General features: G+C 38.2%; 1 protein-coding gene across 12 annotated transcripts in view; it reads right to left on the bottom strand.

Annotated features, from left to right (window-relative positions):
• Nucleotides 1-10,802: 10,802 nt before the first annotated feature.
• The window catches only part of LOC149817574 (protein SWOLLEN 1-like), a 36,083-nt gene continuing 19,797 nt past the window's right edge, over nt 10,803-27,088 (bottom strand). Inside the window, exons 2-16 of one of the 12 annotated variants that reach the window (XR_016427371.1) lie at nt 21,261-23,380; nt 20,737-21,030; nt 18,964-19,379; nt 18,382-18,842; nt 18,232-18,290; nt 18,006-18,113; nt 16,060-17,921; nt 15,825-15,933; nt 15,493-15,673; nt 14,529-14,596; nt 13,563-13,678; nt 12,522-13,421; nt 11,196-11,304; nt 10,999-11,119; nt 10,803-10,871 (exon numbers count right to left, since the gene is read on the bottom strand). Coding sequence is in view for 11 of the 12 variants with exons in the window: in XM_089985559.1 (XP_089841685.1) it covers nt 11,094-11,119; nt 11,196-11,304; nt 12,522-13,421; nt 13,563-13,678; nt 14,529-14,596; nt 15,493-15,673; nt 15,825-15,933; nt 16,060-17,921; nt 18,006-18,113; nt 18,232-18,290; nt 18,382-18,842; nt 18,964-19,379; nt 20,737-21,030; nt 21,261-23,370 (6,819 nt within the window). In the remaining variant the exon portion in view is untranslated. Of the gene's footprint in view, nt 11,120-11,195; nt 11,305-11,768; nt 11,967-12,521; nt 13,422-13,562; nt 13,679-14,528; nt 14,610-15,492; nt 15,674-15,824; nt 15,934-16,059; nt 17,922-18,005; nt 18,114-18,231; nt 18,291-18,381; nt 18,843-18,963; nt 19,380-20,736; nt 21,031-21,260; nt 23,381-27,088 lie in introns of those variants that run through there. The other 11 variants (XM_089985570.1, XM_089985566.1, XM_089985567.1 and 8 more) reach the window with 11 other exon arrangements.

The following is a 27,088-nucleotide window of genomic DNA, read 5'->3' as shown; positions in this document are numbered from 1 at the left end:
AAAATAGATATAAATGCGAAGGAGTTTAGGTTGTATAATTTTATGGGGTCTATAGATCTTGTTGATCAAAGCCTTGGAGATATGGTACGATAACATTGTGTTTTTTTAAGGCAAGCTGGGGTTATGTAGACTCCTACCAGTTATACAACTATACCATTGAGTTTTGAACCTGAAACGTCAAAACACAAGGTAATGTGCACTAAATATTGCTTATTCAATAATATGCTTATTTTTTTCAAGTACTCATTAGGTTAAATGTTATATTATGGATTCATTTTTTTTTTGCAGAGTGATTTAGCAACGATGTTTACATTATCTCGATGGCCACTGTAGGGTATGATATTTCTAATCAAAATAACTCGTAATTACGTTCTACATGTTTGTCAACTCAATTTATACATGTACATGTTCTTAACTTGGTATATGATTGTTATAGGTATGATTGTGAGATATGTGTCTTAATGTATATGCTAGGTCGTCGCCCGGAAGCGACGCGTCACACCGGCGCCCGGGTGTAGTGTCAAATAGGCAAGGGTTCCCTCACTTTGTAGGACGGGTGGGGGTAAAGAAGTTAGTCCAAGACCATAAAATTAGGTTAGCCACTTGGAACATAGGATCTTTAACTGGTAAGTTGGTAGAGTTAGTAGATGTTATGTGTAGGAGAAAGATTGATATTTTATGTCTACAAGAGACCAAATGGGTAGGTGAGAAAGCAAAAGTGATAGAACCTTGGGGATATAAGATTTGGTATACAGGAATAAATAGGAATAGGAATGGAGTAGGGATTGTTATGAGTCGGGAGTTTATAGATAATATAGTTGAGGTCCGTAGGAAGGGTGATAGGATTTTACTTATTAAATTAGTATTAGGTACGGATATTATTAATATTATTAGTGTTTATGCACCTCAAGTAGGTTTAGATGATTCCATTAAGCGTCAATTTTGTGAAGATTTAGATAGAGTAGTACAAGGGATATCTTATGAAGAAAGGCTTTTTATCGGCGGTGACCTTAATGGGCATATAGGCATTAGTAGGGATGGATTTGAGAGTATCCATTGAGGCTATGGTATAGGAGAAAGAAACGAAAGTGGAGAAAGGATTTTAGATTTTGGTTTGTCTTATGATATGATCTTAGCAAACACTTGGTTTAGGAAGAGGGAGTCTCACCTAGTAACATTTAAAAGTAGGGTTAATACGAGTCAGATAGATTTTTTCCTACTTAGAAAGAGAGATAGGGGTTGTTGCATCGATTGTAAGGTTATATTGGGAGAAAGTGTAGCTACACAACATAAAATCTTAATTTTAGATATTAGAATTAGACAATGCCGCAAAATGGATAGACATAGGATAGATCCTAGAATTAAGTGGTGGTCACTGAAAGGAGCTAAACAAGGAATGTTTGTAGAGCGGGTAGTTAAGGAAGTTGATTGGTGTCTCGAGGAGGATTCAGAATCTATGTGGAATAAGATAGCGGGTGACATGGAAAAGGTGGCTAAGGAGGTATTGGGTGAGTCTAAAGGCGGTGCACCGCTAGGTAAGGATACATCGTGGTGGAACGAGGATGTCAAATTAGCTATTAAGGTTAAAAGAGAGTGTTATAGAAATCTAAGTAAAAGTCGTGATAATGAGAATTTGGAGAAGTATATGATAGCAAAGAAAGAAGCTAAAAGAGTAGTTCAAAACGTGAGGAACAAGGTATATAAGGAGGTTTATGACAAGTTGGATACCAAAGAGGGCGAGAAGGATATTTATAGGCTTGCAAAGATGAGAGATAGGAAATCGAGGGATTTGGGTATGGTTAGATGTATCAAAGATGAAACGCAAAGGGTTTTAGTCAAAGATGAGGAGATTAAGGAGAGATAGAAAGATTATTTTGATAAGCTATTTAATGAAAGTCATGCTCAGGATCTTGGAGACTTTTTCATTCCTTTTCATAAGATGAATCGTGACTTCATGCGCAAGATTCAAAAGAAAGAAATTGCAGAGGCTTTGAAGAAAATGAAATCAAGAAGGGTAGTTGGCCCAGATGGTATACCTATCGAGGCTTGGAAATGCTTGGGAGAGAAAGGTTTAGAATGGTTGAGAAATCTTTTTAACAAGATTTGGCTGACAAATAAAATGCCTAATGAGTGGAGGAAGAGTACTTTGGTGCATCTATATAAGAATAAGGGTGATATACAAGATTGCACAAACTATCATGGTATAAAACTCATGAGTCATACTATTAAACTTTGGGAGAGGGTGATTGAGTCTAGGTTGAGGAAGGTTGTCATGATATCGGAGAATCAATTTGGTTTTATGCCTGGAAGATCAACTATGGAAGCTATACATCTTCTTAGACAACTTATTGAGAGAAATAGAGAGAGGAACAAAGATGTGCATATGGTTTTTATTGATTTGGAGAAGGCTTACGATAGAGTACCTAGGGACGTTCTCTGGTGGACAATGATAAAGAAAGGTGTTTCTCTCAAGTATATTAGTATAATTAAAGATATGTATGAAGGAGTAGTAACCAATGTCCGCACTTGTGGAGGGGTGACAACCAATTTTCCTATAACGGTTGGGTTACATCAAGGATCTGTTTTAAGCCCTTTCCTATTTGCTATAGTGATGGATGAGCTTACGAGATCAATTCAAGAAAATGTGACATGGTGTATGTTGTTTGCTGATGATATTGTTTTGATTGATGAGTCTAGAGCTGGGGTTAATGCTAAGTTAGAATTATGGAGACTGGCATTGGAAGCAAGAGGTTTTAAGTTGAGTAAGAGTAAAACAGAATACATGGAATGTCGATTTAGTAAGCAACGAAGTAGTGATGGGAGTGTAGTGAAACTTGGTGAGCAAGAAATACCGGTGGATGATTCTTTCAAATATTTGGGATCTATCATTCAAAAGTATGGAGAAATTGATGGAGATGTAAATCATAGGATAAAGGTTGGGTGGATGAAATGGAAGCATGCAACTGGAGTGTTGTGCGATCGTAGAATGCCATTGCGGTTGAAGGGAAAGTTTTATAGGACGACTATTAGGCTCGCTTTACTATATAGTACAAAATGTTGGGCTGCCAAGAGACATTATATTCAAAAAATGAGTGTAGCTGAGATGCGTATGCTGAGATGGATGTGTGGAAATACAATAAAAGATAAGATTCGGAACGAGGAGATACGTAAGAAGGTAGGCGTTGCACCCATTGAAAATAATATGAGAGAGAATCATTTACGGTGGTTTGGACATATTTGACGAAGGCCTAATGATGCTCCAGTTAGAAGGATGGAAAAATATATTAGTTAAAAGAGGTCGGGTAGGCCTAGGAAGACATGGATGGAGATGATAAGAAAGGATATGAATGTTTTGAACCTCACCGAGGACATGGCATTGGATAGAAATGAATGGAGGAGAAGGATTCATGTGGAAGACCCAGAATGATTTTCTTTGTTGGTTCATATCGCCGACCCCAATTGTTTTGGGATGAAGGTGTAGTTGTTGTTGTTGTTGTTGTTGTTGTTGTTGTTGTTGTTGTTGTTGTTGTTGTTGTTGTTGTATTGTATGTTATATTTTATTATTATTTTTATTTAAGCTATTATTAGTTGTTTACTAATAACTCTTTTTCAGAATGATATATCTATTTACAGGAAGTATATGATGAAATTGTATAAATGTGAGAGGAATAAGGTCTCTTTGCAGTTGGTTAAAGAGATGGCATTAGATGATGAGGGTCGGATGACAATGAAAAGATAGTTTAGTTGTAGACAATCCTAGAGAGTATACATTGATGGTTATGTATATTCTGTTTTGATAATAAAAAACATGAATATAATTTTGAAAAAATGAATAAACTTGGATGTCATTTGGATGTAAAGTTCATTTATTATTGTATTTAAAAACTTGGTTGTATTTTTGCATGTAAAGGTTGACAGAATTTATAGTTGGTCTGTTATGTTTGTTGATGAATTCTAGTTATAAATTTCAGAAGTTTTGTTTGTATGTATTATTAAATTGTTAAACAGGTGAAACTGTTCTATTATGTTTATGGATAAAATTTAAAATTAAAATGTTGCATATTTAATAAAATTTTGCACATAAGTACAAAATTTGCATATATACATGTGCATGTATACGTGCAAATTTCCAAAATTTCGCACATAAGGAGAAAATTTACTTGCATGTGAATTTGCATAAGAATTTCACATATTTAGTTAAAAATTTGCTTATTTTGAAGGAAACTCGCATATATTAGTGTGAATTTACATAGAAAATTTGCATATTTAGTTAGAAATTTACTTATTTTGAAGAAAACTCGCATGTATATATGGGAATTTGCATAAAAAATTAACATATTTTGATCATATATTTTATATACAATTCAATTTTTGTTTCAAATACATTTCAAACTTTAATTTAAACAATGTTATATACACAAAATTCCTTGAAATTGTATTTCATAACAATCCTTGTTATATACAAAATTCTCTGAAACTGCATTTCAACAATAGTATATATTTGGATCACCTGTTTTATATACAATACAATTCCTTGTTATATATAAAATTCAAACTTCATTTTAACAAAGTCACATGTTTTATATACAATTTAATCTTCATTTCAACCTTCTACATAACACGGTCACTTGTTATATATACCATTCAATCTTCAATTCAAACACATTTAATACTTCAATTCAACAAGGTGTCACCTGTTATATATACAATTCAATCTTTATTTCAAATACATTTCAAATTTTATTTCAACACAGCCACCTGTTATATATATTTCAATCTTCATTTCAAACTGCAATTTAACAAAGTGTCATATATTATATACACAATTCAATCTTCATTTCAAATGCACATCAAATAACAGGCATATATAATTCAAACTAGTTAAATTGAGAAACAATAATTAAATTACAACTTTATTTGCAATCATATATATAACAAAGTCTAATGTTGTTTCTATTGTACAAAACAGTAAAAAATATGCAATAAATGTTCATAATGCTTAAGCATCAGTAATTTCTTATTAACCTTATCCCCGTTTTTTATAAGGTCAACTTGACTTTGTAGCATGACGTTCTTTGCTTTAAGCCACTCCCTTAGTGTGTCAACTTTTTCTCTTAAAAAAAACACTTGTACATCGGCTCTGGTAGCACTTTTCCCTTCATGCTCTGGACTCTTTGACCCAACTTCCTTCTCTATGAATGAGTTGTTGACGTCTTCTTCGTTGTAGTATCAGTCTTCAAGTTCGAATTCAAACAACGTTGAGGAATCTTTCTTTCGATCATTGAATGTGTCATAGATGATTTTGCTTACAATACCAGGGAGACGGGATAGTTGCTGAACAGAACCAAACTGCCAGATCATTCGGCTAGCTAGTTGGTGCTCAACTCTATTCATATTGTGTAACTAAATATCCCCCTTGAGAGGCCCTTCATTGCCACAACTACATCTTATGGATCCCCATCCACCGCGTCTTCATAGGGGCACCGTGTTACCTATGATAACATTTCATTCATGGTTGGTCCTATATCTCATCATAACAAAATTTATAAGAAATTATTTCAAAAATACTTACATGTTTCATGGTCATCTTACGCAATTTTGCAATGCAAGCTTCCTTGCTTATATGAGGACCCAACCCTTTTCGATCTTTACTACCCTTGTCATTGTGTGATTGTCTCCATATTGCAATACAAGTAAATTCAGGGGACATGTCACATCCCATAAGCCTTTAAATGGATATATGCACTTGTATCTAAACCTTCAAAGATTAATATAAGGATTGATACAAATTAACACACAATATAGTACATCAATAATTTCTATAAATTGTTTGAGTATAAATCAGAAGTTAAAAAAAATAAAAGAGTAAATACCTCCAACACCAACATTCTAAAAATGTTTTTCTATCATTTTTTCACTTATTCAAACTTATATATAGATGTGCAACTAAGGCAACAACTCATGCATACTCATCGACATGATCTAGTGAGATGACACATTCAAAGTATGATCAATAGATTGTCCTTTCACCAATGTCAATGAAGAAACATGTGCCAAAAAAGTAGAGCAAAATTGCTCGCACCTCCATGTTAAGACTATACATGCCCTTCCCTCCAAAACTGGGCAGTTTCACACTCGAACTTTATGAAATGGTAGGATCATAGTGGCTCCTCAACCATCCTAATTTGAGCATGTCACCTTTGAATGCATCCTCCTTCGCTTCAAGGAGCATTTGACCGAAGTGCTTAAAATTTCTTCACTGGCATCTAATCATTGGCACTTAAATATGGTGATTTGTGTCATGTCCTCTAATGTAATAGTTATCTCAATGATTTTGAATCAGAATGTGTTTGTTAACGGATTTCAGAGCTAAACAATGGACTCTAGGAAACTGTGATTGATGTTCCATGATGTGATCTCCAAGAATTTTCAAAAATGCATTAGATTAAACCAATCCTTTGTGTTCTTTGTCAGTGTTTGAAACCAGTAGAATTGATACATGCGGGATGTTGGACCCTCTGCATCTTCCCTTTGTGGATCATGCATACACAAACTAATATAACATTTTAAAGATTTAAATGCAAGATTCAATCGATTTGTCTGTAACCTAAAAGCATGCTTACACAGAAGTTAAGAAAAGTACCTCTATACGAACATCAAACCTTATTGGCTAATGTGACATCTTCTTCAGAGCTTGCACTATCTCTGATCCCTAGGGAGGAGAAATCTCATGTGCACTCTACAGCCCAGCCTCACTCACCTCCACTCCCTACAGACCCTTCATAACTGCCTCAACTTTCAGGTCCTCACTCTTCTCCACTTTCAGGCCCTTTCTCTCCTCCACTCTCTGTAGACCCTCCACAACGGTCTCAACTTTCAGGTTGTCACTATCCTCTACTTCAGTGCTCTTACTCTCCTCCATCTCGCCTCTACGATTACAAGTAATTGCGTCTCTAGCTTGATCTAGTTGGAGATTGAGGTTAACAATAGCCTCAAGGTGAGCCAATGGCTCAAACTTCTTCACCAATGGGTCCCCCTTCCCCTCCTTCAACGCTTCCAAGATAGGAGATAATATTTTGCTTGCAATTTTGTCAGTCTTTTTTGCAACTTCATCTGCATCTTTAGGCTATTCTGGAAATGCTAGCTTTTGTTGGGTTGGGAGAAGATTTCTACAGTCCAACTCAGTGAAAGTGTTTTTTTATGCATTACATCTGACACTCAGTTTTTTTGCCATAGAGCAAGCTTCATCTCTGCTTAGAGGTTAAGCTTATTGTATGTTTCTTGATAAGAACTATGACCCACTGCGTAAATATCATCAAATACTTCATGATGTGTGTTTGAAGTACTTTTACTTTTCTTTGGCAAGACTATTGGAGGTTGTCTTTTATTCTCTTCTTTGGTTTCATATTGCAATACTCAAAATATAAAATTTCTGCAATAACAGAAATGCAAAATAGTCTACTGAAACTGGATGCTTTTACCCCTTGTAGCTGCAAATTTTTAATTTTTGTGGGTCATGACGCTAAAAGTTAATCGACCCACGAAACTCGTCAACAAAATCACATATGAGATTGCGATATTCTAAAAAAGACTATGAAATTTCAAAACACTTGTAAAACTCGTGACGAGTATCGCAAAACACGTTGCGAAAGTTTGTACCTTGCAAAATTTTAAAGGAGTATTCCATGAGGTATTGCGAAATTACAAAAAACTTGTGAAAATATGATTATGCGAAATTGTGATGAGTATTACATCGGTATTATGAAATTCTTTTTTCTTGCAAAATTCTATTATATATAAATGACGCTTCATTTTTCAATGCCTTATTTGTATCTTGATGCCCTATTTTTGCAATCCTAGGGTTTTTTTGGTTTCCAACCGGTGATCCCCAATCATTTTAGCGATCTTTCGACGACATTCTGGCGATATTCAGGTGAATAGTTTTTTACTGTTATTGTTTCGATAAAATTAGTTTTTTTTGTCAATATTTATCCCTGTTTGATTGGGGCTAGGGTTTACTGTGCAGAAGCATTCAATTAGTTAGATGTGGTTGGGGTTATCATGTATGCTTTCCTTTCCGATTCAATTAAAATGAGATTACTTCTAATAAAGTGACTTTGTTTGCCATGATAACTTTTTTATTTTCTTTGATGAGCCCGTGCTTCATATTGGTTTTGAATCTTTAGTTGTGCTTGATCAAAATTTATTTATTTATTTATAATCATATTTTAAACTCAAATAACTTGCAAGATGCAAAAGAAAAAGAAAGCAAATTGATGTCAATCTCAATTATTTTATAAATTCATCAATATTCATACCCCACAAAATAGATAATATCATTAAGTCAAAAAACTAGAACAATAACCTTAGGATTTAATGCCAATATTATATTTTCTTTTAGGATTTTATACTAAGGTCTCACAAGTCCATATTTTCTCATGCAAAAGGTCTTTCCAAATCTAATATTTCAAAAAAGGACACCTTTATCAGTGACATTATTCAAGCATGATTTTGGTTATGCATTGAGGTACACCAATTGAAAGATTTTTTTGAATTAGATATGGATATTGAAGAATAATAGACTATTGTCCTAATCCAAACATAAATTGTTTGTATATCACATAAGATAAGCAATTATCATATTTAACCAAGTTAAATTGCACACAACCACAAAATATGCATGTCCAGTCCAAAATATTATTTTAAATAACATTATTTTAAATATGATGTAGTACATGATATTCAAGACTCAAAATATGGATCCAAAGAAAACAATAATGGGTCACGATTGGGCCAATCTACAGTTAAACAAGTATACTACATGCATGCTCATGACACGATCTCAAGTTCAATGAGAATTGATAGGCAAAACCCAACAAACATTGGTCCAGATCTAAATACATGAGAAGTAGGTCAAAACGAACTAAACCTAATGCAAGATAAGACAGTGCATCTTTTTATGTCTTACTACAAAATGAGGCTAGATGAATTTCAATCTCAAATGGATCTAAGATCTAATTTGGAAACAAACACATCCAAAATAGGATCCAGAAACATCTCAAAAAAAAAATAGAAAAGACCTCTAGTGACTACACCACTTTGAAAATCAGTTATCATCTTTATTAATGCAAAAACAAATAAACTCTAATCTTAAGAAGATGGAATACCATATAGTGGATTAATATATGGATCGGGATCCAAAGAAGATCCAAACAACAAAATTTGGATCTAGTGTAAGGTCCAACTAAAAGATCATGCATCTAGTCATTTTTTAACTATGAAAAAACTCATATTTTTCAAACTGTCTTTGAAATAAAAAAATATATTAAAACATATTTTCAATGATTCTAATAGGTAGACTGGCTATATAGTCACACAAAACACAAGGCATATGTTTAGGCATCTATCGATATGTAAAATCAAATGTGTATCATATACCATTCATTTTAACCTTGAATGTAGTCACCGTTATGCATATTATTGCTTTACAATTATTGAAAATTCAACTCAATGGGTACGGGAACTCTGCTTGAACCAGGTATGCTCGGATGCATGTGTGCGCATTAAAAAACTAAGTTAGTTTAAGATACATAAAGCAGGTTTTTTATACAAACAACCATAGGAATCAGTTGCAATCAATAAAACCCATTACACAACCCATGAAATGAAAAGTTAAATTTATAATCATACACATATTCTCTCCCTCTCTAAACGGTCGATATAAGTAATAAAGAATTTGGAAACATTTCCATTTTGAATTTCCTGATATTGGCCACAGGTTTTCTGAAAACTACCAAAATAGAGACCTCGTGTTAACCGCCAACGTTTGGAGTTTTCTTTAATTGCACTTTGGAGTTGAAAAATACTCATTTTGCCTCATCAAATGAGAGTATTATTGTCACTGATGATCAATTGGTAGTAGGTCTCAGTTTGACTACCCAGAGAAACAGAGGCCATATCAGACATGTGTGGCCCTTCTCTCTCTCTCTCTCTCTCTCTCTCTCTCTCTCTCTCTCTCTCTCTCTCTCTGTGAATTCAGTTGTAGAAATGAACCGGACTCATACGGTGCTTGGACTCATTTGCAGTTGAAAGTTTAGAACACTGTTAGGGCTCCACTCGTCAGCTCAAGAGAGTCGAGCTAAACTCAAGCTTGTATGAGCCTGAGCCTGAGCCCGACAAACCACGCCCAGTCCGGCCCATCAAAACAAACAGTTTTTTCATAGTGTTCACACTGAGGATGGAACCCCTAACCTGTTGGTTACAAGCACAACGTTTGGATCCGTCCACATATTATCATTAGCATAAATGATTCACAAATGCAATACATGCTAATTTAGACAAGCCAAGCCAAGCCGCTCAACCTTTTTTCGTGCTTAGCTCACTTGCATACTAGACGTGCTGCTCGACTTGTTGAGCTCAATCGACAAGCCTGAACGAGCTCCATGCGAGCTGCACTGTAATGAACCGTGAGCAGCTCGCTTCATTCACAGTACTCTCTGGAAAGGAACTCAAAACATTTCAGTACTACAGATTGGCAAATATGTAATTAAGAATTTTTGGCTTTTATTAAAAACAAATTTTCATTAGGTTAACTTCTGCCTATTAACAAAGCTGAAGTGAAATTTTAAAATTCGCATTTACACCATTAAAATTATGGAAAAACTGTCACACACGCAGAGAATGAGACCTGTAATCTTTTGTTTCCACAAACTTTTTACCTTTATCCATGAAATCAGGAAGTCCAGAAGGTTGTAAATGTACTTATATACCCAAGAATCACGAACAAATAAAGAGCTTTGGCATCTTTACCACCCGCAGATGAAAAATAAACAGGATTGGCCAATTACATGTGCATGTATTAACAGATGCGCCTACAACAAAACCATACAAAAATGAAATTTTCATATAAAAGGGGGAAATTAAGATTATGGCATACATAATGCATGCTACAACCGTCTTTTCCCCAAAAAAACAGGGCATCCATATCTCGTCACCTACAGCTAAATTTATGTACACAACAGAAACGGCAATATTCCCCCTTTCACCTCATCATCAGTTGATGACGCAAAGAAAAACCTGTATCTTGAATTCCCCTATTTCTGTAAGCCATGGCTGTTTCCTGGATCATAACAACGCCGATTAAACCATCAATTATAAAAGGGACTAAAAATGCAGCAAACAAGGTGAAGCCTTACCTTTTGCAGAAGAATTAACGTTCCTGTTTGAAGATTTGCTACCCTTCTCATGCAAAGCACTGGAAGAAACCTTGCCTATAGTTAAGGAGCTCTGCAATCCTTCCAATAGCTGCAGAAAAGTACCATGGCATTAGTTCTCACCAATGTTTAAACCGACCAACAAAACTGGTAACTTGGGTATGATCCTCGACTGATTCTATGCATATCCCATGCAGCTGGAGCCAGACCCGAAACTCAAACATGGGCCAAGCCACGATGATTGTCTGGGTAGAAGTATTGGTAGTAAACATGCAACTCAGAGTTACCGGAAGCGCCTAGCTAAAAGGGGAAGCGCGCTTCGGAAGCGCGAAACGTCGCGCTTCCGAAGCGTGGGGGGAAGCGTCCCCCTTTTTTGGGAAGCGCGCTTCCCTTTAATGGGGGACGCGTTTCCCTTTAATGGGGGACGCGCTTCCCTTTAATGGGAAGCGTGCTTCCCCCACGCTTCCCCATCGCTTCCCCAACGCTTCCCCCACGCTTCCCCCACGCTTCCCCCTCGCTTCCCCTGTTTTTTCAAATTTTTTGTATTTTTTATTTTTTATTTTTATTTTTTTCGCTTCCCCCTCGCTTCCGAGACGCTTCCTAGGTCGCTTCCGAGACGCTTCCTAGGTCGCTTCCGAGACGCTTCCCGAATCGCTCCTAAGTGGTCCCACGCTTCCCCGCTTCCTAAAATTTTGAAAGTGGCTCGCTTCCCGCTCCCGCTTCCCGTATCGCTTCCCGCTCCCGCTTCCTCAACTGGCAACCATGATGCAACTAATGGAATTTCATTACAGAAACTATATCCAGAAACATACATGTATAAGAAACCATAAATAAGAAAGCAAAAGCACATTAGCCGCTCAGTTTGGTTATTTGCCAAAAAAAAAAACAGAAGATAAATAGGAATCATCGTTAATGAGGATTCCTAGAGAATTAGAATTGCAGTCCATTAGGGGCTCAATACCTTTTCACTTTTTTGGGAATTTGAACTACTTAGTGGTGATAGTGATTCCCATTGAGAAGGCTATAATAAATTGATGGAATGACAGTACTGTTCCACACATTTCCACATTTCAAGCAAACAGATGAAATGTGGGTCTAGAGAGGACTCAATTAGTCCCCTTGGGCCCAAACACACCCTTGAAAGAAAAACACCAGTTTTGGTATTTTGTGATGCAAAATCCAGTTCTGGTATTTTGTGCCATAGGGTGCTAAATCCAGTTATGGTATTTTGTGATGCAAAATTAACTCAGTCACAGAAAGAGAAAGAAAACCTAATGTGAACAACATTGATGAGTCAAAAGAAATTACCCTTGAGGTTGGCTGAATCCTTCGGTTAGACCTCCGTGGCTCATTAGAGTCAGAAGCCAGAGTTCCTTGAACATTGGCAACAACCGAAGCCTTTTCTTCATCAGATGAGAACTTTTCACTAGCCGGTGCAAGTTTTACTTTAGCTGCCTTCCTAGAATCTACAGCTGAAGAGGACTTGTTCCTGTGTGGAAATACGTCTAAACCCCGCTGTGTGGAAGTAAACAGACCCGAAGAATTTGGTACTTTTGGAGAGTCGGGCAAAGAACCAATTTTGCTTTGGTTCCGTCTCTCTAGGTTGTCTTCATGGCTAACGGGATGTTGCACATTTGGAAAATCAACCCCAATAGTCCCACTTGAAGGAGGCAAAAAAGAAACTGATGAAACAACCTTTTCAGATCTGCTTTTGCTTAGAGTGCCCTGCAACTTTCCTGACCTAACATCCTTAGATTTTGTGTTAGTTACTCGGCCTCTCTTGGGATCATCTTTGGAAGCATTTTTCAACCCAGAGGATCTTTGTGGCATCAAATACTTGGAGAACTTGGCCACATTGTTTGTTTCGCCAACCTTGCCAACCTGTTCGGAAGTATAGTGCTTACTAACATCCATAAATTTCCGTTTCTTCCCAGGCTTAGGAATCCCTATTACCACCCTTGATCCTTCCTTCTGTAATCTAGTTTGCCTTACTTTCCCTGCAGCCAGGTTATTATCTTCTATGGTGTTCTTTCCAATAGAAAATAAATTGTCCTTGGCTGATAAGTCCAATGGTGCCGACTCTTGATGTTTCGTCAAGCCATCAAAATGTGCAGTCTTTGACAGATTCACTTTCCCCTTGTCAATTGGTGTATCACTTTCAAATTTTCCACCCAACTTTTGCCGTTTATCAAGTGGAGCATCACCCTGCTAATCATAGCATGTTCAGAAAATGAGAACTGATATGACAGTTACCATGAACTAATCTTTTTTGAAGAAGCAAATCCAATCAAATATTGCTATATTTAACATTAGGAAAGGATGACCAACCAACTATAACAAAATACTCACTCCAACCTCATTAAGCCAACTATCACTTTCCCTTGACCATTCAACCCACTGACCATCCTTCCAAACTAAAGATGGCCGAATATTCCAGGATCTTACAGTCCGTATATCTCCTTCAGCTGCATATACAATCCCAATTGTAAATACAATTTCAACACTCATTAATTAGTTTATGATTAAGATAGATAACAATATGCTTTTCAAAGAAAAGAAAAAAAAAGAAACAAACATAAACAAACAAGTGAAAGTGAGACAAAAGAACACAATATTGATACAAATTCATCCCACGGATCAAGTAAAAAATAATCCTTATAGAACGCTAGGACTGCACCAGAGCTGAGCTGAGCCTTGTCAAGATCACCTCAGTGACACTGGTACAAAGTTGGGGTTAGGCACATGCTTGCTTTCGGCTCAGCCAAGCTTTGTAACAACAAAGAAAAAACCCATTTCTTTTTTTCAACATGCATGAAAAATTTGGGCTGATTTGAACCTGTGACCTCTTCCTTTGAGAGAAGAGAGGATGACATGCTAAAAACTGCATTAAATGTGATAGTTGGCTTAAACAAGCCTAGAAGGCTAAGGCTCATCTCTTTAAAGAAACAAGTGAAGACCGACCAAAGTTTTAATGAGCTTCTCTCGCAAGAGGCTCATTTCGTTATGCAGCCCTAAAGGAACCCTGCATTTAGGTTTTATGTTCATTCATTCTAATTTTGTGGTAGTTAAATAAATGATCAAGTAAACACTAGAATCTGTGAGAGTTTAAAACCAGGGCCATGAAACCTGACCAATGCAACCAAAGAGACTTGGCTAAAAGTATGAAAACAATAAAAAATGAGTAGCAATAAGGAACAGTAGCACTCATTCATGTGCAACAAAGTACAATAAAAAGGAAAAAAAAGCAAGCAAATCTTTTACATGCATTTACAAGTGAAAGAAATAAAATAGTGAGGTAGACCTTATTAGCATTACCTGGAAAATGAACAGTCAATTTGGTTTCATCTGCCTTGCTTTTCTCTGTGATAATTCCTTCCCACCACCTGTAAAAGAATTCTGTGCATTCAATGAGATATGATGCACCCAGAACAAATAGAAATGACTAGAACAAAAACAAAATCTGCCCTTATGGAAAACCTGAAAAAAACCCATCATCCAACAAAAGAAAATTAATATAGCATGATTAGGACAAGGAAAGTATGCCCCCAAATCCAGAACAGAACGAGAGTGCTAAAACTGTGAAAGAAGCTTCTGGTGCAAAAGTAAAGATGGCACTTGCCATAAAATCTAACTACAACCTAGCAGCGAATTTTGGCAAACCATGAAGAGAAGTTTTCCTTTCCTTTGTGTGACAGAAAGGAACAGTTGGGTAAGTTACAGTGGGCTACATTAAGTCAATCTCAAAGATTACATGAAACAAAGATGAGAACCAGGAGTATGCATTATGTCACTGAAAACATATAATGTGAGACCATCAAAACCATCCAGAATGCCACAATAATGCAGAGAAAGCGATTTGTGGACAAATCAAATTTCTTTGAGATAGGTCATGCAGACATATGGCTGTAGTAATCGACTGGCTGCCACATGTAGTTAAATGACCTGATTAACATCAAATTTTATCACACGGTCATATGACAAAAGATAATACTGGGAATGTGAGATCCAACACATTTACGAGGGATTTACCAATCAAGTCACCTCTTTTGAAGGTCTCCAAGTGGAATTAATTACCCTGACCTGTTTTGCATTGTTAGGCAGTTTCCAATGTTCTTTACTCTATGCATTATCAACAAAAGAATTCACAGCTTGCTTTCTTCATGTGTTGGTTTTGTGGCCTATTAGCCGGTAGTATGCAACAATTACAAGAAACCCAAATTTCAGTCACATCATCCAATAATATGAAACAGAAACACAAAAATGTTTTCATAATTCATACCCATCACGCATCCAGGCATCAATATGATCACCAGCAGAACAGCTAAAGTTCTCCAAAGCCGCCCTACGCCGCTTTCTTGTACCTTCAAATTTCATGGCAGTCATAGGATGAGCAATGCGTATTCTGGGAGGTTTACCATCAGCAGCATCAAGAGGTATCCACTCCTTTAGCTTCCCTGAGCCTTCATCATAGCAAATAGAGAATTGAAAGGAAATATTATAAACAACCTACACCCCATACATCTAAATTCTACATGTAGCATGTCTATTGACAAAAGCAGTGGTACTAGGGAGTAGAGCAGAAGTATCAGTCACCAAACTTTACAAAGTTACCTTCATCAGACAAAAGATCATTGTAGCATACAAAGGCCTTCCCATCCTTTACCTCCAATACCCCGGCTGAAAACCAGACTGCTCTGAGACCTTCCTCATCAGAAATAATCTGTCATTTTATACAACATAAAAGGTTAACAAACAGAATGGCTGACAACACACACACCAATTATCAGCTTGACTTCAGAAGATTGCAAGCTGCCATCATAAAACTGAACAATGGCTCAAAACGCACCTCAACAAGTGTTCCCTGCTTAATGGAGTTTCCTTTTGAAGTTTCAGTATGCTCGCGTTTTTCGAGGTCTTCAGATTGCTCAAGGATGGATGCATTTCTTGATTCAAGTTCTGATAAAGGGATGGATCCAGCACTGTTGGCAGAATCAGAAATTCTCCAGGTTTTCTGCTGGTGAATCTCTGTGGTTTCAATGATGGGAACATCTTGATTTATCCCATTTACAAGCTCTATCCGGTTAACAATTGATTGTTTTGATGATTCTTTAGAAAAATTAATGTTCCTCTCGTCAGAACCTCGAGTAATATCTTTTTTCGATGAAGCCATCCCATTCAAGCTATTAGGATCTCCAGAATCCCTGCTAGAAGGCTGTCCTAGCTCCATGGTCTTTGCTTTCATTGTGTATAGCCCAGAGATATCTTGATGTTTCCAATAACCCTCAGGACCAGCTTCAAATAATTCATTCAATGTCATTGGGATAGGGTCACCCATTGCAACAATTGCAGTTGCTTGCGATATAGCCTCTAAAGCTAGCTCTGCAGCCTTTACTACTGCATCCAGATTCTGCGCTCTTTTTGTGGCAGCTGAAGCAGCTTCAACCCTCTTTCTAGTGGCTTCCTTTGCAAATTCAATGACCGAACCCGAGATGCCCAGTTTCCCTTTCCTTGACAAAGTTGATGCAGGGATAACCTTTCCAGAATTTGTCCTAACTTCAGAAATGCCAGTTTCAGTACCACGACCACCATTGACCTCCCTATTCACTGTTAATGCCTCATCAGCCATCAGTTTTGCTTGCAATGCAGCATCAGAAGCAACCTTAGCCGCTGCAGCAGCTGCCTTAGCAACTGAAGCAGCAGCAGCTGCTGCAACAGCTGCAGAGGCCAGCTTTTCTTCAACATCAGTAGCAAGTCCAGAATTCTTCTCCGCAGCAAGCTGACTCCATATTTCCTGGCTACGCCTAACAGTGGAAGCTGCAATTGCTGCAGCATCTTCTGCCTGTAACTTAGCTTGTTCAATTCGGCTGGAAGTCTCTTCTGAAATAGTGACTCTTCCCTCAGTGTAGCCACCAGATATCAACTGATAATTTGTGGAGGGTGCCACAGGGAGATTAGGTGACATAGAATCACCAGAAGCAGCTTTAGATGCAGAGACTGCAGAAGTGAACATTGAAGCAGTAGGTGCAGGAAGGAAAATAGATGCAGGGATGTGCTTAGTAATTACTGTTGGTGATCCTGATTCAGTTGTGGATGGCTGAACACATAAAAGCTGACTCTCCTCTGAAGGCACATTCTTCTTTCTCTTCCTTGGCTTTTTCTCTGCAGAAGGCTGCTTACCAAGAGTAGCAGCAGCAGCCCTAGGTTCTGTCAGAATGCTTGCAGGAACAACCGCAGAACTCACAGTAGAGGAAAAAGGAGTAGATGCAACTGGCTGGCTGACAGTAACAGACACCACTGGATGGTTTCGATTAGGAGTTGCTTGAACAGTTTCTGGCATGGCAAAAGTGGCATATGGCGAACCAGCATCCAGGGCTGACGTTTGAGGAGACAAAATCCAGGGAACAGGACTAGAGACATGAGAAGGCCACGGGCTGTGGTGTCCTGCGAAAGGTCTTATGTGAGGGGATGGATATAGGTGTAACGGTGTGAGGGTTGTATGAGGATCAATAGGTGAGGCCCTTGCTACACTATTGGCCTGCACTACATCACAAGACGAGGCTGACTTACTCCACATTGGTGAAGGCACTGAAACTGCAGGATTTAGAAGAGACACAGAGGAACCCTTGTTAGCTGTTCTACCAGCAGAAATAATGGCAGATTTACCCTGAACAGAATTTCCTCTTGATGCTTGCTCAGTAGTTCTTGTCCCTGAAATTTTACATTTTTCCAAATCAGATGTAAATTAAACTCTCAGAATGGGACATGTCATCTCCAAGAAAAAAAAAAGTGCACCTGAGCAAACAAGGGGAGAGATCTCAGGGTTAGTAGCCCAAGATTTCTGACTACGAGACCGTTCAACAGCCACATGCCACACATTTTCCCACATGCTCCTTCCACCATCTGATTGTTACATAAAAAGTAGAACCATTAAAACCCAATAGAATTCAGCAAGCCATTGCAAAAGGAGGAAAGCATAAAGTCAGAAAAAAAAAAGCTTTGGAAGCAAGGCCATACAGACCTCTCCCAGATTCACCAAAGGCTGAAATCATACAAGCCTCATCTGGTGCTGTATCCTGACTGAAATAGAGCACAACCTATCAGTCCAACAAAAGCAAAAACAGCCACAGGCATGGACAGCATAACAAGGAGAACAAAGGAACCAACTTACATTAGAGATCCATAAACAAAAATTTGTGCACGTAGCTGTAGTTGCTGCATATCTGTAAAAGGCTGCTGAAATAACGCTGATGTCGGAGAAGCTAAGGCATTAAAATCTGATAGATTAGATGCCTGGACAGATGCAACAGAATATGGTTTTGTAGTGCTACCTTCCACATATGCTAATTTTTGCACCTCTTCCACTTTCACAGGAGTTCGCAGTAAAACTTTGCCAGGACTAGCTGAAGCATTAGCCACAATTTTAGAATCACATGCAATTGATGATGTCGGCTTTGTTGATGATGGTTCTTTTGCAGGTTTTCCTTTACCGGTGGTTACCCTTTCAGTTCCACTACCAGATTTTGACCTGCTTTTACCTGTACTGTGATCCTTTCCAGGTTCAATCATCTTTTGTTCATTAGGTACTTGACTCCCACAAGACTTCCCCTCTCCTGACCCCCTAGGGTTGGTCTGATAAAAAGAGAGAAAATTTGTTGGCAGTCCTCAAGTCTATAAATAAAAGTCAAGAAGCATATATACAAAAAAAATGAAACAATAGCCAAGAGTAAGTTAACAAGCCAAATTAAGCTACCTGAAATGAGTCAACAGGCTGAACAGAAGGAAATAGTTTCCAACCTTTTCCATTCTTTTCATCTACAAATGTACCTGCCAGTTTTCCTACCTCAAATGTGAAATTTTTGTCACTTTCTGACGTATCACTTCCTCCAGGAGTTTTATCAGTTACTTTTAGTTGATCAGAGTGACCAGAAATATCAACAGCAGCACAAGACACGCTCCCAGAAGCAGAACTCTGAACCAACGACTGCTTTTCACCTTCACGGTACTCACCTTCACTCACGCAAGGTTCACTGCAACTAATGATGGTAGGTGAACCACAATCAGGTTCAACAAAATTTACAACATCCTTGTCAGCTTTAGGGGCATCCACATCATTCTTCAAAGAATCACTCTTGCAGGAGACATCCTCAACACAATTTAGTGCATCATCTGTGAAGAAACAATTTATATGACCGTCAACAGGCATTTAATGATAATACCAGCACTTGAACCAAATCAGAAACTTATAAACGGATCTTAAATCTACAGAGATCAATGCATTGGAGGCCCTTTCTGGATCCAAACCAGAATACATTACTGGGTCAAGGCCAGAATCAAGCATGACCAAGAAATAAGAAAATAGGTGAAGGTCAAGCATATAGGTGTAAGGCTGCACAGGAGACAAGCTGGGTCCCCGTCTGGGATGTTCAAGGTCGACTCATTTAATGTGATCCATATTCGAATTCAGCTCAAGCTCAAGCTCAAGCCAAGCTTGAACAGCCTTGCACAAGCTTGGCTCAGGTCAAGCTCGAGCAAGCATGACTTATGATTAGCTCGGCTCAAGCTGCAGTATTTTTAGTCGGAAAATGACAAAAACCTTTGAACACCTTTGTTATCAAGGAGGGAATGGGATTCAAAATCACCACCTCCTTAAAAGAATACAGCACCCTAACCATGAGTAATGATATGAATGCACACATTCAAAACAAAAAATTGTGCAAGCCCAAATGAGCTTTACCAAGCTTTAATGAACCCAGGTTCAAGCCCAAGCATCGCTTGTTTGACTAAGCAAGCCTCAAACAAGGATTCAAGCTTGGCCTGTTTACTAAACAAATTAAGCTTCAACTGATCTCAAGCTACTCAACTCGTTCTGCACCCTAACATGAGTTGAATCACAGTCGGGGATAGATCCAAATGATGGGAAGTGGAGCAGTTGCTCCACCTAAGAGCTCATATCTCCCTCATAGATTATGTACAGAAACTCTAAGCCCCAGCTCTCTCTCTCTCTCATGTATTGGTTTTATCCATCTTAGCTTAGGCTTTGCCACCATCCAAAGTCCAGAAAATCCTAGCTCTGCCGCTGATTGCAGTCCAAGTTGGGCTGATTTTTCTCCCTTTTACCATGTGTACAACTACAACCCTGACATCACCCATTTTACCCAAATTAGTTCTACCAAGTCAAAATTCCAAAGGAAACAAAACCCAGTTCTTATATCCAAGTTGATACTCTGTCTGGTACATACAGAAGAGCTGAATCCAGATTCACACCATTGAACCAACCTAGATCAAACCTAACCAAATCCTACTTACAAAATGCAAATCATGGTATAACACTAGTATAAGAAACTAATAAAAGCAAAGATAAGCAAGTTAAAAAAAAACCAACATCATAATTCATCACAACACAACCACTTCCTTCGTCATTTAAGTAACAATTTATCATATCTCCAGTTTCTGGAGTAAACAACACATAAATAGCATGACCAAACACAAAAAATAAGGTGCTTTCCTTAGAAGAAAAAGGTACCTGAATTTGGCACTAGTGGGGCTTTTATACCATCAGAAGCAGCCTTTAAATTTAAATCTGAAGGATTTGTCAATGTAACAGTGGACGAACAGGCAACAGAACATGTCTCATTATTTGTGCTTGAAGGAGGATTTTTACAGGCAGTTTCTTCTAAAAATACAATGCTAGCTTCACTAGTCTGATGTTTGTCATCGCACACGGTAGTCATAGATCCTGGAGCAGAAACAATAGGTGGTACAGGTTGTTCATCTTTTCCATTTGGTTTATCTGCAAAACACCAACCATCTTCAACGCCTATGCAGCGTCCACAAGTACCAGAAACAGATCCCATGAGTTCTTCCTCTTGTAACTTTTGAGATCACATGCATGGCCTAAAAACTTCATAATTATATGCACAATGAAAGCCACAGAAAATGTGGAGAGAAAACACACTAACTGATGGTGATCACCTAGGAACCTAAGGTAAGAAAGAATGAATGCAAAGATTCAGGACCATAAATCAGCTTATGATTCAACTAAATTACCTGTGACGATTACTGCTGAAAATTCAGATTTTTCCAAAGAGACTTCAGAAACTGCAGATGAATCTGTTTGTTCAACAAATGAACGAGAGGAAGCAGAAAAATCCTCCATTTTTGTAGAGTTCCAAAGAGTGCCCTTTTCACCTTCAGATGCCTGAAGCTCCTTATGTTGCATATCATGAGAGGAGTATCGTACAGAAGCCAAAGAATGACCCATCACCAGACTAGATAATTCTGCTTCATTACTGTGGTGTACATTTTCTCCTGTACCTGAAGCAAGATTAGTCCTGCTTACTGTCTGGCTTTCACCATCAACTTGCTCACCTAAAGAACTTGATACAACCAAATTTCGGTTGCCTGTTGTTTCTCCTGATCCAGGCATACATGATGTCCCTTCTTCTTGTTGAAGGCGGTCCTTACTTGACATGGTGGTATCCTCAGTAACTGTCTGGTGAACAGCACCCTCTGAGTTGTCAGTAACTGCAATACCAAATACATTCCCTGAAACAACCCCAGTCGGTCCAGGATTAACCTGATCCACAACTGTCAAGGCTGCAAAAGACAAGCTTTCAGAGACCATATTTTCCGAGGCTTGAGCGTCAAAACCAACCATCTTACATTGTACTGTATCTTTCTTGGCAAGATCTTGAGGAGATCTCATACCCATTTTTCCAAGATCACAAACATCAGCAGCTTTAGACATGTCCAATCCTGACGATGCCAAAGTCTCACTGTCAAGAACAGGTACACAATCAAGCATGCCATCACCACATGATTGTTGTGAAGCATCTTTGCAGCAAGACCCTGAGGAATGAACGTCTGTTACACTATGATCTTCCATGCTAGGTGATCCTGGACCATGACTTTCTAGAACTTCTGAGCCATTGTGAACTACAGTAGGACTAGGATCCATCTTACTACTGTCTATTAGTTCATCAGCAACTTCCTTCTGTGAAATAGGTTCCAGACTCTCAACAACTTCTGTATTTGCTTGAAATTTTATGCAACTGAAGTCAATGAACTGAGAGAAAACTTGCATACCTTCAGTTGTATTGCTAGAAGGAGACATCTTTTGTATCAAACAGGGGTTTCTCACAGCTACACTATTGTCTTCAACCAAATGTGTTTCATCAAGCTGATCACTTTTCTTATCCACAAATTCATCCTCCATAGGGTGATTATTCATTTCTACATCATTGCCAGAAATTTTGTCAATAGTAGCATTGGCATCATCGGCTGTGCTGACAAGCTTATTAGAGGTTACCTCCTTTCGAAAAGCAGAATCATAATCCACTACATCATTCACAACAGATTTACCATGTAATGGGCCCTCACTGAGTAAGTTACTCCTCTCTGCTTGTTGAGGGACTAAACCTTTCACATGCACACCTTCAAGGCACTTTTTATCATCTACTAGCAACTCAGCATCAGTATCTTGAAATGATTCAACTGCAGTTGAGATCCTCTCTGATGAACTGCTAGGTCTACTTGCTTCCCTCTCATGCAAGTCATTTGTCATCATATCTTGATTACTATCATTTGGAGCATCCTTTTCTAGTGGAGGTGAATTTTTCGGACAATTGTCAAGTGATACTATAGGCTCAGACGAGGAGAGATTCCCTGAATTAGAAAAGGAATCATCTTGACAAAATCCAGATTTCATTTGTTTGCTGAACTTATCAAGTGTATCACAAGCATCTGGTTTTGCAGTGTCACCTTTATCAGCGTTCATCTCATCCTGTCCAACAGAATTCAGTAGCATTTCAACAGATTCAGAAGAAGCAGCCTCAGACCAAACATTATTCTTCCTTGAAATAGTGCAGGACTCTTCAGCGCTCACACCAAAGTCTATGCCTTGAGAAACTGGATCAAGCACCAGAATATTGCTATCTTCTCTTGAATAGTCCTCAATCCAGTGGTCTTCAGTCTGATTTGGGATGTCAAGTAATAAACCTGTTTCACCTAAACTATCAAACCTTAAATGGACTTGAAGGTGTTCATCTAGGTCAAACTTAGGAAGTGCATAAGAACGTAAGCCTGGAGGAAATTTACTATCCTCTTCACCGACTAATCGAGTGTTTTGGGACACAAATTCATTGTCATCATAATCCATGAGTGAATCCCTACAATTTCAAATGTTGGAAAAATGAATCACATTAAAGACAGGCTTGTGAGGACCTATACAGACAAGCAAAATTTTCTGCGGAATGGAAATAATTTTAAATAGTCATACTCACCAAGCATGAAACATATATGCACCATGCAATTATTTTCCAAAAAACAAATATCAATTTATAAAAGAAAATTTCCAGAAGCTATAGGTTATAGGACATCACTGCTGAAAGACAAACACAGGTGATCAGAAGGCAAGATTATTAAGGAGTAAACAGTGCCTCTGACAGAATAACCTGCCAAGATAGAAGAAGATTCCCCAAATACATTCCAATATTCCATAAATAACCAAAATAGGTCTATAGAAAGCAACTGATCCAAGTTTTCTCAGGCAATGTGAATGGAAATGATTTCTGCTGCAATCCATGAATCATAATCATATGCCCACCACAATAAGTGCAGTAAGGTTTAAATAACAATAGAACCAAGGTTGTTTGTATCGTGCTGTATCGTATGATACGGTACGATATGTATCGTTACTTTTAAGGTTTACAATACGATACACACTCATATCATGATAGGAGTGTGTATCATACACGTATCGGGTACAATACACCCCTCTATCGTGTTATATCGTACGATACAAGGCATATCGTATGATACACCTTTGGTGCACTTTAAAAAGGCCAATTTTTTTTTTAGGTTTTAAATACCTATTGAAGGCCAACTTCTTCATTTGTCTAGAGGCCATTAGAAGTGCATTTACACTGTTTTTTCACCCAAAGAAGTGGGTTAAGATAAAAAAAATGCATTTCTACTAATTTTTCACTTGAGAAAATGAGTTAAGGTAAAAAAATCTTTATTATGAGTAAAATTACAAAGCTACTCTCCAAAAAAATTTGCCTCAGAAGGTGCTTCCCCCTACAACCCCCTCGCCAACTTACCGTGAAGTTGGATCTATTGGGACATGAATATGGATCCATTACCGATTCATATTCACGATAAATTTGTACATGTGTGATGTATTGTAGTGTTCTCTTCTTTAACCCCACTTATTATTATTATTATGTTGTATTAAGTGTGGGGGCAAATGTGTAAATGTATTTTTCTTTCTGAAGTTGTGATAAATATAATCAAAACAGCCCACATGTTTCCTGTCTATGTAACATGGACACTTCTAACAGGGGCACCGCACCCGCGTCGCACCCGCACCCATGCAGGTGTGACACTTGGACACGGCTTTCTTTGTGTCAGGTGAAGTCAACCACACTGAAGTCCATTTCTATCCAAAAATATATTCAGTTAACCCTAATGAATTTTAGTTTTACTTATATTATATATATAAATACATAAATGCACACACATACATGTATACATACATCCATATATTTATATATATATATATGCACCTCCGCACCAGTGTGGTGTTATTTTTTATTGATAAGGACTAGCAATTATAGATTATTAATTTGATTTATTGCATGATGAATTGATGATATGATAATTGTTTTTATTTCATTAGTGCTAACTTAAAACTGTTAAAAATTATGCATATATAGATATATACCCTCCCCGCACCCCCGCACCCCCGCACCCAAGTTTATTTTAAAGTGTCACATCCGCACCCGCATCCTCACCTATGTGACATAGTTTTCAGTCAAGGAAACATTTTCTAAAGGCCTACGATACTCTTGTCTTCTTCTTCTGGTTCCTGCAGAGAAACTTATTATGGTATCAGAGCTAGGAATGATCGATGAGATGTCTCCAAGGTATGTTCTTATAGACCTCGACTCCCTTTTGTGATCTGCCTATTTCAAATCGATTATTTCTCCTTGATATTTTCCTTGTTTTTCCTCAAATCTTTCAAAACTCTTGTTTTTCCCTCAAATCTATCTTTCTTTTAAATCTCTCCTCACTCAGATCTGATTTCACGTCAGATCTGTTTCTTTATTCAGATATGATTGAATCTGATTAAGATTCAGTCTGATCTCACGTCAAGTCTATTTTCCCTCATTCAGATTTGATCAAAACTGATCAGATCTATTTTGCATTATTCAAATCTGATCAGATATGCCTTCCTCACGACAGATCTGACCATAAGCCAATCAGATCAGACATCTTTCACGCCAGATCTGATTGCAAACTGTGTTTCCTCCATCGTGTCAATAGTACCAGGCCTGATTCAAAATCGTGAGTTGTTTTTTGCTTGAGTTTGTATCTTCTTCTTGATTCTTGGGTACCTAACTGAGTCTCTTTCTTGATAAACCTACTTCAAATTGTTGGTTCTTGTGTAAGATCAAATATAAATTCTTTAAAGGAAAAAGAAGGATATATTTTTATATCAATCTAAGCAAGGATTCAATACCTGCAAGGTTAGCAGCCTCAGATTTAAAAAAAAGGAGGAAAAATGGGGATCTCGTTTTCTGATATATATTTGATCTTATTGAAGTAGGTATTTTCTCTCTGACATCCTTTCTTTCTTTCATCTTTGAATTTGTCTTCTTTTTTTCTTTGAATTTGTCATACCATGAATTCCAATCCTTCTTCTATTTCTCCCAACCTGTCGTCGAATTTTTTACCTCAATTAGTCTCTAAAAAACTCAATAATTCCAATTTCCTGATTTAGAAAAGGCAAATTACTCCCTTTATAAGGAGTCAAGGTCTATTAGGACACTTGGATGCTATGTCACACGGACTCGGCTAGGGAGGTGTTGCACCCGAGTCGACACGCCCTGACACGGGTGCAGCTTAGGACACGGCCCGGACTCGGTCAACGAGTCGAGGCCGAGTCCGTCCTCGTTTTGGACTCGATCAACGTTGACCGAGTCCAAAATGTCCATTTTTGAAATATGTTTTGGATCTGGGTCGGTCCGGATCTGGACTCGACCCAGATCCAAATTTTCTTTCAAACCCTAAAAGGGGTTTACGACAGGGGGAGGGGCTTACCCTGTCGATTTTGCCTCCCCCCATCCCCTGCAGCTTCCTCACGCCGGCGATCCACTCCGACGATCGTAGCCGCAGGCGACGCCAGCAACCGTCTCCCCCTTTCCTCCGTCAACAGGTATGCCCCCCATTCCCACTCTCTCCTATTCGTCCGGCATGGAACTCCCCCTTGCACATTTTTCGACAGGTGGCGGAGCCCCTTGCCTCCGCCCCCTGTCGGAAAAAAAAATGAGGCAGGGTGCTCCGCCCCTACCTCATTCTCATTTTTCGGCAGCCCCCCCCCCCCCCCCCTCCATGCACCCTCTGCTCGTAGAAGAGGGGTTCCTGTATTAAGTGTCGTGTAGTGTTGGACCCAGTTTGGGTCTAACCCAGATCAAAACTGGGATTGCGCATTGACGTGTTTACTGGGGCACGGATGTAATATTGTAACTTGTTATAGGACAATCATGTCCATAAGTTGCAACCTAATACCTAATGCTTAAATACATTAAACAAGGCCACGATAATGTAATGAAAATCGTGAGCCTTTGTGCAGCAAAAACGACTCAGCATCTCCTCTTTCTTTTATCTTTTTCTTCTCACTTTTCCCTCTTTTGCAGATCAGCTCAGGTGGAAACTGATGTTCTAACATGGTATCAGAGCACGGTTGGACCTAGGGCTCGGTATTGATTCCAAAAGGTATGACCTTAGAGAATATCTGATTTCGGTCAGGAAACTTTCCCTCTTCCACAATCTGTGTTATTGTATTTTCTCTCAAACCAACGATCTCTTCTTCT

Source organism: Nuphar pumila, chromosome 13 (assembly GCF_984573655.1).
Source record: "Nuphar pumila chromosome 13, dmNupPumi1.hap1.1, whole genome shotgun sequence".
NCBI classification, from domain to species: domain Eukaryota; kingdom Viridiplantae; phylum Streptophyta; class Magnoliopsida; order Nymphaeales; family Nymphaeaceae; genus Nuphar; species Nuphar pumila.
This window is presented reverse-complemented; position numbering and strand designations above follow the sequence as displayed.